We start from the raw sequence: 16,636 nt of genomic DNA, 5'->3' as shown, positions 1-16,636 counted from the left end.
CCATTATTCCATGTTCAGAGGATTTTCACACATCCACCCACACTCTGCCAGAGCGGAGAAGTTTGCTCTGTTCGTTTACAAGCACCTTTTCAACCACAGTAGCTAGGTTTCCATTCAGACTAATACAAATCTGTTGAAGGACTAGTTTATCCAAGAAATGGCAAAAGAAAAATAATAAAAAGGATCTTAGGGTAGTCTATGTGACTTATTTACTTGTGTTTTACCGCCATATCACCAACAATGGCTTTATTCATGGCCAGTATCATTACATTACATCATTTAATGGGGAAGTCGTGGCCTAATGGTTAGAGGGTTGGACTCCCAATCGAAGGGTTGTGAGTTCGAGTCCCGGGCCGGCAGTAATTGTGTGTGGGGTGAGTGCATGTACAGTTCTCTCTCCACCTTCAATACCACGACTTAGGTGCCCTTGAGCAAGGCATCGAACCCCCAACTGCTCCCCGGGTGCCGCAGCATAAATGGTTGCCCACTGCTCCGGGTGTGTGCTCACAGTGTGTGTGTGTGTGTGTGTGTGTGTGTGTTCACTGCTCTGTGTGTGTGCATTTCGGTTGGGTTAAATGCAGAGCACAAATTCTGAGTATGGGTCACCATACTTGGCTGAATGTCACTTCACTTTCACTTTACAATAACTTTAAGAAGCAACCACTATTCAGAAACATACAACACAACAACAGTACTGATCAAAATCATACAGAATCTTTCAATTTTCAGCTTTTAACAAACTGGTTTCTTATGACCTTTCAATAAATATGAATGAGTGAGTCTCCATCTCGGTCTATCTCTTTGTGACTACATGTATATGCTATCTATCTATCTATCTATATATATATATATATATATATATATATATATATATATATATATATATATATATATATATATATATATATATATATATATATATATATATATATATATATATATATATATATATATATATATATGACATCTGAACCCATACAATAACTGTGTGAGAAACTGAACAAAACGGATGTCATATCACCTAGCTCTCAAAGTAAATGACACATATGGTGATGAAGGTTTGAAATGATGACATTTGGTTCAATATAAAAACTTAGATCTCAATCAAGTCAAAGCAATTGTAAGGCTTCAGAAGACTTGTATAATGGTGTATATGCTGCATGGACTAATTTTAGGGTGACCAATGACTGTGGATATGTATGGTCAGAATTAGATTATATTATTTAAATTAATAGGCCAGATTTCAAACCGCAAAAACTGGTTATGATGAAAAGGTCAGAGCTGATTTATCCTCGCATAAACTTGTCTCGCACATATGAGATTTGTGAGGAAAAAAGAGTGAATTTCAAATGGAAGGGGAAAATAAAGGGATCAGCTTCACTTTTTGGAAAGTCAGACAGAAACACGCTAAATATGCTAGCAGTGTAGAGAGCTTTGTTATAATCAAGTTGCGATGTGCCACATGTATCCGGTGTCGATGTGTATATAATAAATAATAAACAAATAAATAAAACAAAAATGATGCGCTTTCTTCCGTCTGATCTTGAATAGGAGCGCTTCACAAAAATGAACCGAAACCGAGCGAATATATGCCTCACAGACATGATAATTATATCTATAGAAAGCTTTAAACTAGTACTTAACAAAACATATCGAAAACAAAAAGTCTTTAATTATAATCATAATCCGTATAGATGCATTTCTTAAAGGTGCGTTTAATGTGGAGAATGCGAGCATTGCACAAGACCAAATGTCTCGTTGTTCTCGTTGTGCTAATTACAGTTGCTCTTCTGATATCCTGAACACTCCCCGACCGAACTACGCCTGAGAGAACCGTATTCGCATACATACTGAGTGTCACTTCAAGACACTTGTTTTCCTAGAAACTATGACCATTAAACCACGTGACTGTCTGTAGATTTTAAATTGTTATTGATAACATGAAAATGTAATTTCCTCTTTTAAACAATCCGATTTTGGATGTCAACAGTGAAGACGTTCAGGCACTCACACACACATTGTCTTGCTGCGATACTCACGGAGAACCACATGGACGATGTCGAAGGCGAAGATGTAGATGGTAAGTAGGGACAGCGAGAGTGTGAACAAGTAGAAGTATCTGTAATTCCTCTTTCCAACACAGTTTCCGACCCAGGGACAGTGATGGTCAAACCGGTCTGAGGGAAAGACACACAGAATCTTAAGACTCTCATGTCAAGTCAGTTTCTACATTCTCACTCAGTGAGTGTGGATCTTCTGTCAGAGACCGGCATATATTTCTTTTACTTCTTAGAGGGAGATGGTATTCAAACTAGTGTGTGTGTGTGTGTGTGTGTGTGTGTGTGTGTGTGGGGGGGGGGCAGGTGCAGTCCACTCAAACAAATGGTCCTGTGTTCAGGATGACTGTGCAAAGAGAGCAAAACTGAGCCCTCAGTGAACTGTCTAATGTCAGCATATGTGTGAATAAGTGACTCAGCTCTTAACAATTCACTATTATACTGGAATATCAAACATGTGCAACTATAACAAGAGGCAAGAATGCTTGTATGTAGACATAGTACAACTCTGTAAAAACCCCACAAACCACAATAAGTGCAGCACATTATTTTAGTGATACAAAACAAATGATTAAAAAAACTAACAGTTCTGCAAAACAGCTTGTTGCATTAAGTTAAATTTTACTTTGAAAGTTAATTAGGCCTTGTAAGGTTCAATTCATTTGTTGACTTACTAATATCTAGTAAAAATGTTTAATAGATTTTTAATTCATGATACCTTATATGAGTAGTAGTATATAAAATAATGATAATAATAGTATTCATTAATCTTGAATTAAATAATAGTTTGATTACCGTATTTTCCAGACTATAAGTAGCAACTTTTTTTCATAGTTTGGCTGGTCCTGCGACTCAGTCAGCTGCGACTTATTTATCTAAATTAATTTGACATGAACCGAGAGAAATGAACCAAGAGTAGGGCTGTGAATCTTTGGCAAGGCAGCGATTCGATTGCGATTCATAGGTTTTCGATTCGATTCAAGAACGATTTTTACAAATTTAGAACGATTCAATTCGATTCGATTCACAATTAAATTCGATTCGATTATAACAATTCGATTCTGCATTCTTTAAGTGCATTCATGGGATTATTTAAATGCTTCTACTAAATTCTTTAAATGCTTAGTCAGGGGACAAATTACAGTAGCATATATGGTTAGAGAACCATAGGTTAGAAAAAAAAACAAAAAAAAACTTTTGTCCATTGTTAAATGCTAGTTTAATTATGTGACATGGTATACATAAAAATGTATGTAAGTTTTTAAAAAAGAGCTTAAAGAGTATTATGTATAAGCTAACATTTTGTCACACCAGGGGCGTAGCCATAATTTCAGAAGTGACAGAAATGTCAAATACAATCATTTTATGTATGTAGCCTATATAATAATAATAATTATTATTATAATTATAATTATTATTTTTTACAAGGAATTATCTTCTTTTTTAATTACTTTTAATTAGCTGTAATAAATCAAATACACTGCTGGACAATAATCAATCATTTGTAATCGATATTTTTTTCCTAATGGCAATTTTATGATTATTTTATATACTAGGCTACATTTAATTAGCAATTATTACAATTTTCTGCACAGAATAAGGTAGAAAATATACTTTATAGTTTCTGTACTGTAATAAATGTCAATTAGCACTGCATCGTTCATAAATTGTTTGTGGGTTTTTTTGTTTTTGTTTCATCAGTTCATTCTGCTTTTATTCAGTTTAGCTGCAGGAATAGCCTGGCACATGAGATCGCTTCTCTTTCAGTGTGAAAACGTTTTCATCTCTATTTAACTTTTCCTCTCCATCAGCGAATGATTCTGAGAGAAAACGTGCCAGATGTCTGTTTGCTAATGAAACAAATGCTACTTTCATGCATCGCTACTTTCAGTTGTTCATGCTGAGGTTAATTTTAACAGTTTCCTTCTTATATTCGTTTCATCTGCATTGTTTAAACACATTTATCATTCAATGGAACTGTGCATATGATTAAGACACTTACATTCCTGCTGTCGACGGCTCCGGTAACTCTGTGGGTAATATGCAGAGAGCCATTGACAAACTACAGAAAAGTAAAACTACTTCACGTTAGCATTACTGGCCACGAGTCCTATAGATCACACGTAAGCTGCGTCAGAGATGGTCTCAGGCGGTAAACAGTGGAGCGCGTGAAGGACAGATAAGAGGCACAATTCACGAACACTCTTCAAGGTCTCCATTAATTCATGCGTGTAGTAATTTAATGTGTATACATTTTGAAAGCATTGAATCGCTATAGAAATCGCGATTCATTCGATTCTTAGCATTTCTCGCGGCTGGAGACGGTAATGTTTTCTCTTGGTTCTAAATAAATGCGACTTATAGTCCAGGGAGACTTGTATATGTTTTTTCCTCATCATGACGTATTTTTGGACTGATGCGACTTATACTCAGGTGCGACTTATAGTCCGACAAATACGGTATTATTATTAAGTAAAATATATTAAAGATTTTAAAAGAAGTCTCGTCATAAATAAGGATTATAATATTTAAATGATATTATAATATAATCTTTATTAGATCAAACCTAAAATAGTAAAAACAGTAATATTGTAATACATTTATAATAGTTTTCCATTTAAACATATTTTAAAATGTAATTTAATCCTGTGATGCAAAGAGGAATTTTTTCAGCATCATTACTCCAGTCTTCAGTGTCACATGATCCTTCAGAAATCATTCTATTATGATGATTTGATTCTCAAAAAAGCATTTCTTCTTATTATCAATGTTTAAAACAGCTGTGTTGCTTAACGGTTTTGTGGAAACTGCACTTTAGTCTTTAGTGAATATAAAGTTCCAAAGAACAGAATTTATTTGAAAAATAAATATTTTGTAATGTTTTTTTATTTCATTATAGATCAATTTAATGCATCCTTGCTGAATAAAAGTTAATACATTTTTTTTTACTGCACTTCTTCCTTCAACAAGCCACACAATCTGAGGTAGCATTCACATTTTTTTGTGCAAAATGTTAGGGACAATCACTCACCCACACAGTTGTCGCAGATACTGCAATGGGAAGCACGTGGGGGTCTGAAGATCTTGCAGGTGTAGCAGTACTTCAGCTTGACGATCTGGTTGTTAATTTGCACGTTCTTGATGCGGGGCGGAGGCCGCTGTCCAGCCATGACATTCCCATTGGCCGCTTCTGCAAGAGATGAGTAGAGACAGTCAACATGGCAACCAGCAGCGCTCGGGTCGATTAAGATCCATATGCATGACACATAACACAGCCTCTGATAAAGGACTCACTCAAGGCCACTCCAGCGCGTGCCATGACTCAGTGACAAAAGAAATGAAAAAACACCAATAAATCAGACCCAGCAGATTGTGTAGCTCTGTGAAAAGAGCTCAAAACCTCAATTACAAAATAGTTACAAGTATAATGATTTTTGCTCTGAGGCTGCAGCGGAATGAGAATAAAACAAGATTTCAAAAGAAAAATGAAAGGGATAAGCCAGTCATTATCACAAAATAAACTTTGATGGCGATTAAGACCATGAAATGAAGCAGAGAGATCTTGTATCACACTAAAGGGGTTTATTTTGTATTAAATGACATGCTGACTGCACATTATCCCCCTTAATAAATCAGTAAATAAATAAATATAAAATCTTATCGTGATATGATTATGTGAGAAGATGGAGCTAGCACAGTAATGATAACTGCCAGTGACAACCGTTAAATAAATAGTGTAGTGATCATTTTACAAAAATATTTGACCAGAGAATAACTTATTTGAACAATGCAAAAAAAATTATTATAATAATTGGGTGTGCATGTACTTTCACTAAAAATGTTCACATATGTAAATGATAAACTGCTTTCTAAGGAACATAATTTTATATTATTGCTTTTTTTCTGTTATTGCCAGAGATCCAGAAAAAAAATAAGCATCTTTTCTATTCCTTTTTCTTTATTTGCATTTTTTTCAAAATGACTCCCTTTTATCTGGATAGCGACAACACTGAAGGCAAAAGCTCTTCTTTCAAAAGGTAATTTCCTTGCATTTGTCAGCTCTGTACTTTTATACTCGATTGAAATGGTTGCATTAGCATGCACTCAGGAGGCAGAACTACACAGCTGCCTCTTAATCCACACACAAAAAAAAACGGTAAATCCAAACTTGCATCTGATCCAGCATCAGTCACACAGAAATTCATCTAAAAATAGCATATTAAAGATGGAATGCTGAAATAGAGCAGAGAAAATCTGTATAAATCAATCAACACAACCCTATTAGAGAGAACCATAGAAAAATTCCACATCAACATCAGTGAAAGGGGTTAGTGGATATTTAATGACATCAGAGAATACTCTGGTTTATCAGGGGAATTGCCAAGAGAAATGATGTCCTGATTTAGTGAACCTCAGTAATAACAAATGCTGCACTGCCCCTAGGCACGTCTGAGCTTCAGCGCTGGTGCTGATGTCTAACAACACTGCTCTCACTTAAAAGAGAAACCAGGGAGGGGAAAAAGAAGAGATGAGGGACAAGAATGGAGAGAAGTGTTGGGAGATGAGTCCATCTTTATCTTGTAATCAGTGCAGGGAACAGTGACAGACAGGTGACTGAACTAGACAAGGCAATATTTCCCACAGAGCCAAAACCACACAAATGAATCACTAGAAGCAAAATTAGCAAAATGAGAGCAGCAAGATAATCCAATTTAATTGCATTTAATTAGTCAGATGAAGTGAAGTTAACCTTTCTGACATTCAAAGTATGACAAGCGTGCAAAAAACTACGCATTAATTCCTTATTTTAAGCCTATTTTGAGGTTTTCTTTGGTATTTTCAGTTCACTGAAAATAGATATTTTTGCTGCAGGGTAATTTTCCTTTTTTGGCAAAGGAAGCCAATGCAACGGCCATTTTGGTTCAATTCACTCACTGTAGATCAGGATAGACAAAGGTCTAAGGCAATCTACTAAGGCAATTTCTTTTACTTTTTAACGATCAATGCTTGAGCTGAGCAGATACTTTCTCAAAGAAAAAAAAAGAGAGACAAGACAAATGAGCCTTAGGATTTGAATATGCCTCATCAGTTTCTGCCAAAACACCCTGGCAAAATATACAACTTTCACTTTGAATAGTCATGACACTGGTTTCTGTTCAAGTCAGTTGACATATGGCACTGTGTGGGTGTGTACCAGTCATGTGAAGAAGATCTATTTCTTATTTTACTTATTTGTACCTTTAATGGTTAATAGAGTGAAGTAAAGAAGAAAAGCCAGAGGCAGGAATGAGATTGGCTCATGTCTTCTGAAATTTCAATTGTGTGTATTCAACATAGGCGTGGGATATTTTTGGGAAGTATATTTGTTTCTTTATTAAATTATGTAAAGGGATTTGAAGGGGGAAAAAAAGAATGGTAAGCAGATGTAAGTTATAAGGTTTCTTGAGGTTTCTTGCCTAGTTGCATTGTAATTTTACGGATGAGATTTTTGCTTAAATGTATATCTAAAATTACAAATGCATCTGAAGACAAAATACAGCTGTGATTTTCCAAAAGAAAAAAAAAAAATTACATAACCATTAAGCCCATCAATGTTTGCCAGATAACCTCAGGGTTCATGGACCAATGCACTCAGCCATTTCAAATCACAAAACAAAACAATAAATTAATCAGCAGGTCTGGGCTAACAGCATCCCACTTACGCCACACGCTTACTAGACTATTCATGTTCTCCCACTCACTGGGCCAAAACAACCGCAGGTGGCACTGCTGGTGCGAACGATGGCATTAGACTTCAAATCCCCCTCCCTGAACTCAGTCACCCCTCACACTCACCGATCTCCATCTCAATGAAGTTGGCCTCCTCCGGCAGAGCCCGTGGCAGCACCCCTGGGTCACTGAAGCTGGTTCGGAGCAGCATGGCCACGACAAAGACGAAGAGCAACACTGCAAACACAGGGATGGCAGGAGACAGGTGCACTGCCAGGTACGGGCACCTGTACGGGACAAGTGAACAAGCAGGATTACAAATGAGGCAGGCAAAACATGAAATTAACAGCACAGAGGTTACATGAGTTTATAACCTGAAAGTGAAGTCGCTCTATTATTAAAATAAAACAAGTAAATAAAAATAGGAAACCACACAGCTATAATATAATTTAATGTGATGTGATATAGACAAAAATAATAATACAAACAAAACACACATATACATATTATTGTGGATAAAAAGCGAAACGAAAATAAATTACAATGAATAGATAAAGAATTTGCATTAAAACACATAAACATTTCTGCTGGATAGCAGATGTTTTGAACTATAATCCTGCATTAACAGAAATGTTTTTTTTAGAAAGTAATGTAAAATAATTATTCATTAAAAAAAATATTCTTTAAAATAATTGTTTGCTGATGAAAGCGGCTAAAATGTACACAATTCACATTACACATAAATGCTTCTGAACCTAAAGAGTTTTTTTTTTCTTTCAAAAAATGTGAAATTAAATTTCGCTGAAGCAAAATGGCAATGATGGATACTTAAATTTCCCATCAAACACAAAAATTTCAGTCGGCACACCAATGCTTTTGACTGATTTTCCTAAATCCAACACAAAAACATTTTTTGTTATCTTTTTGATATAGCATTACTGTCTCCCTGAAATAAAAGAGGGGAGGTCATTGATGAAGTGGGTTTGTATTCTCTGTCTGGCACGGTCTTTTCAGACCCAGTCAGGCAGACAGCCATACACCACTGAATTTGGTTGCTCTCATAAATTGCGGATGACTTGGGTCCTGTAAAAATGCCTCCCTTCGCTCAGCCTGCAGCAGATTGGTCGGCTCCACAGGCCACTGCATTGAGCTATTAATAGGGTCACCCTGGCTCTCCTCCACCACTCTCTCCTGCAATGTAGACCTGCTATACTAAGATAATGTATGGCTAATACATCACGATAATGGTTCAGCTCATCGCAGGCACTGTGCATCCACTCTCAGGGGAATTTGCTACGTTTAGCGTTCTGAACAAGCAAAGGACATCTTTACAACACTAACTACAATACAGTGAGGGAGAGAGAGAAGACATGACAAGTCCTAATAACTAGGGGTGCACCGATAAAGATCGGCCGATCATTTATGCGCATCTCGTCAGTAAAGCCGGTTCTCTAATCAGCGGTAAATTCCATCAGGTGCATGATTTCACATAGAGCAGCTGTTACTACACAGAGCCGTTGTCAACTGACAAGCTGCGCAAATAAACCCTGATAATGAACGTGGATTTGCGCAGCTAGTTAGACTAGGCCTTCTTTTGGGGAGTTAAATCTTAAGTGCTTCTAATAACACACAAAATGCAAACTATAAAGTTTCAAACCAAACCTTCTACAATACATACTAAAAAAACTGATTGAATCAGTCTATACTAGACTGTGGGTATATCTCCTCACATGTCACATTCACTCCTTCAGGTCCAGCACACAGAACAACAGATTGCAGCTCTTATAAGTATTAGCAACAGAAAGATCATTTCTAGACAGACATGGTGCAAGTTCAGCTGGTTGACGAACTGGTGTGTCAGCAAACCAGAGACATCAATACACTAGAAATCGACCTGTGGAACGGGTCAGATTAGTTTGATCCATTTAAAACTATGAGACTGGAAGACATAAAGGGAAGGGGAAAAAATCCAGAGCAGAGCCGGTCGATAAAACTTTCCACTGCCCAGATCATGAACAGAATACTGCAGGGAAATCCATTTATTATCATGACAGCTGTGCTGGGGCAAAGCGGAGGAAAACTGAGGAGAACCGCTTGTGTGTGTGTGTCTGTGTGTGTGTGTGATGTATCTGCTAATGACTTAAGCATTCTGGACCTGCTCCATCATCAGTTCCTATCAGAGCCCTAAGCTTCCCGGACATTACCATCATGCAATGCTGGATGTGGCCTCTTTCATATTAATCAATACATAAGATAAGCAGCTCCAATATAAAAGTACAAATTCTGTTAGCCACTATTGATGCACAAGGTTATTGAACCACCATAATTAGCAATTAATTTCCTCAACAGAACAACAAGAAAACACAAAAAAATATTGTGCCTCAGTATTAGGGCGGTCAACGAATATTCTGAATTCAAATATGTATTCGAATAGTTTTAAAAAAAACTAATTTCGAAGGTGAAAATTAATATTCGAATAAAAAAAAAATGTGGAAAAAATGCCCGCGGTAGTAGAGATGTGGTTGTCTGCTTTGCGAGTGGGCGCGCTTGACATCACTGCTGAAAGTTGACGTGTCTTAAATGGAAGATGCCAGCCTCTTGTGCAACACGACAAGAGGCCATAACGGATAAAATAATATAGTTCATTTGTAAGGACATGAGACCGATCAGTATCGTGGATGGGGCACGCTTCGGGGAGTTCTGTCAAGCAATGGATCCATGTTTACCACAGCACAGCTCGCTCGGAGCATTCAATGTCAGTTCTATATGCTGTAAAACTTCAATTAATATTAATAATATTTGTTTCAATCACTGAATTCATTCACAACATGCGCAACCAGATGTTTGAATAGTTCGAATATTCGTGTATTTTTTAGAGGGAATATTCGAACGTCATTTTTGAGCAATATGGACAGCCCTACTCAGTCAGTATACATACTCAAAACTTTACTGTTAAAATCAACACCAATTTCTATTTGACTTCCATACTGTGACATAGCTCTGGAACAGGATATTGGATCACAAGTTTAAGAGTTTGCTAAAACAAATATCTAAACAGCCATTTGGTTAACATTGTGTGCAAGTTATTTCATTCTGATTCAAGCTTACAAATAGAAATGATTCGTTTTTCCTCTAACCTAGCAAATGTATCATTCACAACAGCACCAGAAACACAGGGACAGTCAACAGGGTCAGTTCTGATTTCATGTCGACTTCATCAACATAACAGCGGAAGACATAAAATGCTTTGCAAAGACACTTTTTTGTGAATTCTGGAATTAGTATAATTAAATAATTAGTTCAAATTACACACACACACACACACAAAGCCACTCCTGTCACTTTGTTATAGCATCTCCACCCTTGTGTTTGCCTTCACAGCTTTACCTTAGTGAATTATCTGCACAATGCTCCACAGAGAACAAGGTGAAAAGGACTGTTTTCCACAGTTAAGACAACATGAAGCACAACAGCAGAGTTTTATGGCTGGCTATGAAAAGGCTTAGCTGTTTGTTCGTATAATCAATAGAGCTGCTTCATTGGTCTGGCTGGTCTCTAGGTGGAGACTGGTGGGGGCAGGGAGGCCTGCCAATTATCGTTACTGATAGTGCTTGGTGCAAGCATCCTGTATGCCACCGGAAAGGCCAATAAGGGGAGAAAAACCATGGATAATGCTTAAAAACAACAAATAGATTTATTGTGAAAACCTGGTTCAGTCTGAAACAAATCTGAAGACAATTTTATATAACATTACACAGTCAGTGATGCTGAATGCAGTGTTGATGTGCAATAAGCTCTCACATTCAAATACTACCATTCAAACATTTGCAATCAATACGATTTTTTCTTTAAGACATTAAAAGTGTATTTAGCAAGGATGCATTAAATTGATAAAACAACAGTAATATTTATGATATAAAATATTTCAATTTAAAACAGCTCTTCTTTTGAACTTTCTACTCAAAGAATCCTGAAAAAAAATTATCTCTGTTTCCACAAACATTGATAATAATGAGAATTATTTTCTTGAGCACTAAATCAACGTATTCTGAAGATTTCTGAAGGGTCATGGGACACTGAAGACTGAAGGCTCTTAATTACCTATTTTAGTTTGAGAAACCTCCATAACAGATACACTAAATACTGAGAGAAAGATTTTCTACTTCTAAGGATGGAAACACAAGTTGATATGTGCATCGAAACCAAAAAGGAGGTCAAACTGTTAAGGAATGAAAGGTCCTGCAATTCCCAAGAAAATCTTTCAACATGCAAATAATCACCTCATTCATTTCGACTTTACATTGCAAAACTTGATGATGATGATGATGATATTAAATTTGCATGCGATAGCACTAACAATAAAGCGGGGAATGATTAATAAGTGAACAAACAACCTGCAATCTTGCATCCGGGTGTGACATCAGCAGCCATTCCTTCTGATAAAGGACTCTCATAAAAGCTTAAAGTACAAACAGGTGTAGGTTATGTAAAGTATAAAGTACAAAAAGTACAAATATGTACTGATTACGTACAAAAGGATATTTCAGCTGTGTCACACTGATATAAGTTGTAATGCCGGGATGTTCTCATGCCTGAAAATTACTTGCACAACCTCTGTTAATTCTTCATAAAGAGTTTGCCAATTATGTATGAATTATGAATTATGCATCACTGGCAAAAAAAAACGGTATCCTAATCCCTTATGAAGAAAAATTTGCCACAGTTCCAGTTTTGCCTTCACATTGCACAGACACAAAAAATAATAATCCGTAAGTATAAACTGTCTCCTCTGTTTTATCATGACCCTACAGAGGGACAGAAACAGATGGGAGCCCTCTCACACAGATCGTGACACTGACTAAGTCATACACAACACACTTCCTCTGCAACAACATGAGTAACTATCCACTATAAAATGTATAGACATTTAACTGCTCAGCAACAATTCCATTAAACAAACATACAGGACAAAGACAGAGTGAAACCCAATCCATGTACTTCTAAAGTGAATGAATGAGTGGGTGAACACAATCACCAGAATCTGATGACTGTCAACACATACAGTACAGTTATGTAACAGTTTCACTGGTGTAGAACCATTTTAATAAGAACATAAAGTATTATAAAGGTGAAGGGTGTAGGTCTGCATCACTAACATACCAAACAGAACTGCAGAAACTGTCTGTTTTCAAACAGGTTTCCTGAACACTTTGTTTTGATAGTGTCACAGTATTACACTCTTCAGAAATTCAGTCAACAAATGGCTTAGGTGTAGATTTTCTGCACATTATGGTGGGATATGACATTTTTCAGTGCTGTTATTGTTAAAGAAATTTTTTATTTTTTTAATCTACAAAAATTTTAGGTTTTGCCTTGGCAACAAATAGAAACAAAATAAGATTACATACTAAAAATAAACAATAAAAGCTTGTTCAATATATTATATTCTAGAATTTAAAAATAATAATAATAAATCTTTATTTTATTTACACTGAATTCCACACTTCATCTTTAAGTTGAAGATATCAGGCCAATAGCAAGTGATTCTTCCTTCCAGTCAATCGATCAAACCCTCGGCTATAGTGAGTGCAGGATCAGCACTATTTTTTATGGTCTACTTTGACACACACACACACTGCAGATTTTTTTTTTTTTACTTAATTTCTAGCCTACACAACCAACTCATTATTCTAAATCTGATATCCAAAGAAAGTAAAAACATGAATGCAATGCAACTTGCATAATCTTGTGCACACTAACAGCCAGAAATTAAAATATAAGATTAAGAGATTTTCAGCAAACAAAAACACATGAGAAGAATGGAAGGGAGGTGGGATACATGCTCTTCAAAGACACAAAATCTTTAGAAAGAACTGTCCAAAGACCAGCCCTGCTGATCAATCTTGTGCCTGCAGAGGAATAAACTTCCCAGACACAGGCCCCATGGACAGAGAGGTATATGAGGACACAATAGTGTGAGCATTCAGCAATACTCAAAGGAAGCAATGTGTTTCCATAAACAATGTCAGTCTCCTCTGGAAAGTCAAGCTATGAATTAAATAAAAGATTAAGTGCGCACAAAAATATATGTGCACTACTGAAACTAAATATCCAGCAGGGAGTCAGGGACTATATTATGAATAACCTTGGGTGATATTTAATAATTGTGATCGTATATATGTATGTAAAATAAACAAAATATTCATACACTCTTTAAATGGTTTCAAACCCAATGGCAAGTTTAGTCCATAAAGATGACTGGATACAAACAATGTAAATGCAAATAAATAAATAAATCCCAATTCATCTATTAGCTTGTCATGTAATAAACAATTTGGAATCACACTTTTGCACTTAGCCCAGTCTCTATGCTAATATGTTTGCCTCAAGAGGACTAATTATCAGTAACAGCGATATGAACATGGCGTGCAGTGAAACCCTACAGGAGCCAGCAGCTCCATACATGACAGTGTTTCTGACTAGGGACAGAATCGTTTCCTTTCGCTGATGAACAGGCCTAATGGAAGATCCTTGATATGAACACTCAAGTCTCAGGAAACACCAACCACAGACGTCAAAGTCCACACAAGGGAGCTCATATCCAAATAGCAGAGCTCATATCCAATTTGCAGCACATCCAGCTTTACCATCATGGACAGCAATCTGCTATTGTGAAAGCGTGTTTCAATAACAAAGATGACACAGCTCTTTCCCATCCATCAACGCAAATTATCTCACAGAGTTCAAAAATCTGTCATAAATCTTAATCTAATCATTTTGTTCATCAGCATGTATATAAATAGATTAGATGGATGGATAGATTAAGCTGGTTACTAAATTGTTTTAGGTTCATGTTGGTTGATCTACAGGTTATAAAGCCCTTTAGTTTATAGCTCTCCTTAACAAAACACTATTGTCTTATACAGATGGTAAAAATAACCTTACATATTTTTGTAGCCCAAAATAAAAAAATAATAATAATGATAGTTTTGGATGTTGTGGATATCGTTCCTGTTCTACTGGAGACTGTCGTATGTCATCACCAGTTAATTATGACTGTCATATAGTAACAGAAAGTCTGACTCATTCTCACAAACTGGTTCATTTGAACAGTTCGATTCAAAGAGTCGGTTCAAAAAAACAAATAAAAACAGTTTTACTTCACATAGTCTCCTGAAATTGCGGCGCGGTATAATACGTGATATAAATAAAAAATGTAATGTACCCACTGATATTATAGATAAGTGAATGTACCCTAACAAATACACTTCTGTTTATTATGTTTATTTTTATGCTTCCCAGTGCAGTTTTTAATGATAAATTTAGAATCTTAATTTAGATCTCATTTCCACAAAATTTATTTACATATTTTGGCACGTGTTAATAAAAACGTTATTTAAACAGTGGTTTGTATGTGTGCTAAAACTGCCATAAAATCAAATTGTAGGCGCATTCTCTCACAATAAATTTTATTTGTGAAATGTAATATAAATATTTTGGCACATAAACGAATATTAAAGTAAGTGTTTTCACGGTTTAAATAGTCGACGACTGTTCACTCAAGAATTATTGGGAGTGATTCAGTTCACACACAAAAAAGAATCGTTCAGACCGGTTTTGTGAACCGCTCCAAACAATTAATTAATAAGATCTGAATCAAAACACCGATTCATTCATGAATAGAACATTTTTGTTGTCATATGAAAACACAGCCATGGCGTAGTGCAGGAACCAAATTCAGCTTGCACAAGAGATGGCGTGTTTTCACTCCAAAACATCAGAGCGCTTCGGTCATCAATATTTCACACACTTTTTATCGTAACATTGTTGCATTTACCATGTGGCTGTAATATGTTTTGACTGATTATTAAAGATAATATTTCATCCTTGCAATGGCATTAAACAAAAGCCATCTACAATGCAAATCCCCCACTGTAACAGTGCACACTAATAGTTTATCTCGTCTCTAGCAGAGCAGATTATGTCTAATAATCACCAATGATATGCACTTACTCAAAGGCGAAGAACAGAGAGCAGGTTCCAATGATAAGAAACAGGGTCAGGTAAAATACTCCTTTCTGCCTAGCCATCATAACCCGTCCATCGCAGCAGAAGGTGTTTTTCCCAGGTAGTTTCTCCCATTTTTGAGAGACCTTCCGCGTTATCATCACAGCAGACATGATAGCGAAGGTACAAGCAGATTGTCTTTTGTCAGCTTAACCTCAAATAAACCACAGCCGTGTCCACTAAGTGATTAACCTGAGACTTACGACCGATTAAAGTGTTATTATCAGCAATACAAATACAGGAGCTTCTTTTGCAAAAATGCAATCCCTTCCTTCACGCGCACGATTTGTTTGTAGGATTCTTCTCGTGGCTCCTCGCGGATCTTCTGTTTCTTAAAATCATCAGTCTGTCGCGCTACATATCTGCTCTTCTGTACTTAAATCCATGGTTAAATTCCCAATCAAATACCAAAAAGCAAAGTCCTCATCCAAAAACGAAGATTCCCCATACTGCCACAATTTGAAAGTGCTTCCCTTCATAAACCGTGTACGGAATTCGAATGAGAAAGCGAGGCTTGCCTGAAATAAATGTGTATAAACGCTAAACGCACATCTGGAGTGTGAGTGGACCTTGACCGACTGACATTTATGTCATTGGTTAGGTTGGTTAAAAGCGCCTATCCCGAGATGATTATCCGTCCCTTTTCTCTTAAAACGATACAAAATAAATCTGAGTAACGCCTTTTGTGATCTATGCCGATTATACTGCAATTATTTGAGTAATGTGCAAGATAATCTTTGCTCTAATTTCGTGTCGTAGGATGCAAGCAGGGCTGGATTCTCTTCTGGAGCAGGAAACACGCC

At 36.4% G+C, this 16,636-nt stretch overlaps 1 protein-coding gene across 1 annotated transcript in view; it reads right to left on the bottom strand.

Moving 5' to 3' along the window:
• The window catches only part of zdhhc9 (zinc finger DHHC-type palmitoyltransferase 9), a 24,286-nt gene extending 7,650 nt beyond the window's left edge, over nt 1–16,636 (bottom strand). The window contains exons 1-4 of the mRNA XM_052574415.1: nt 15,780–16,636; nt 7,893–8,053; nt 5,089–5,247; nt 2,040–2,177 (exon numbers count right to left, since the gene is read on the bottom strand). Of these exons, the coding sequence (XP_052430375.1) occupies nt 2,040–2,177; nt 5,089–5,247; nt 7,893–8,053; nt 15,780–15,946 (625 nt within the window). The 5' untranslated portion in view covers nt 15,947–16,636. The remainder of the gene's footprint in view (nt 1–2,039; nt 2,178–5,088; nt 5,248–7,892; nt 8,054–15,779) is intronic.

Source organism: Carassius gibelio, chromosome B14 (genome assembly GCF_023724105.1).
Source record: "Carassius gibelio isolate Cgi1373 ecotype wild population from Czech Republic chromosome B14, carGib1.2-hapl.c, whole genome shotgun sequence".
NCBI classification, from domain to species: Eukaryota; Metazoa; Chordata; class Actinopteri; order Cypriniformes; family Cyprinidae; genus Carassius; species Carassius gibelio.
Note: the sequence above shows the minus strand (reverse complement) of the source record. Positions and strands in the feature narration are given on the sequence as shown.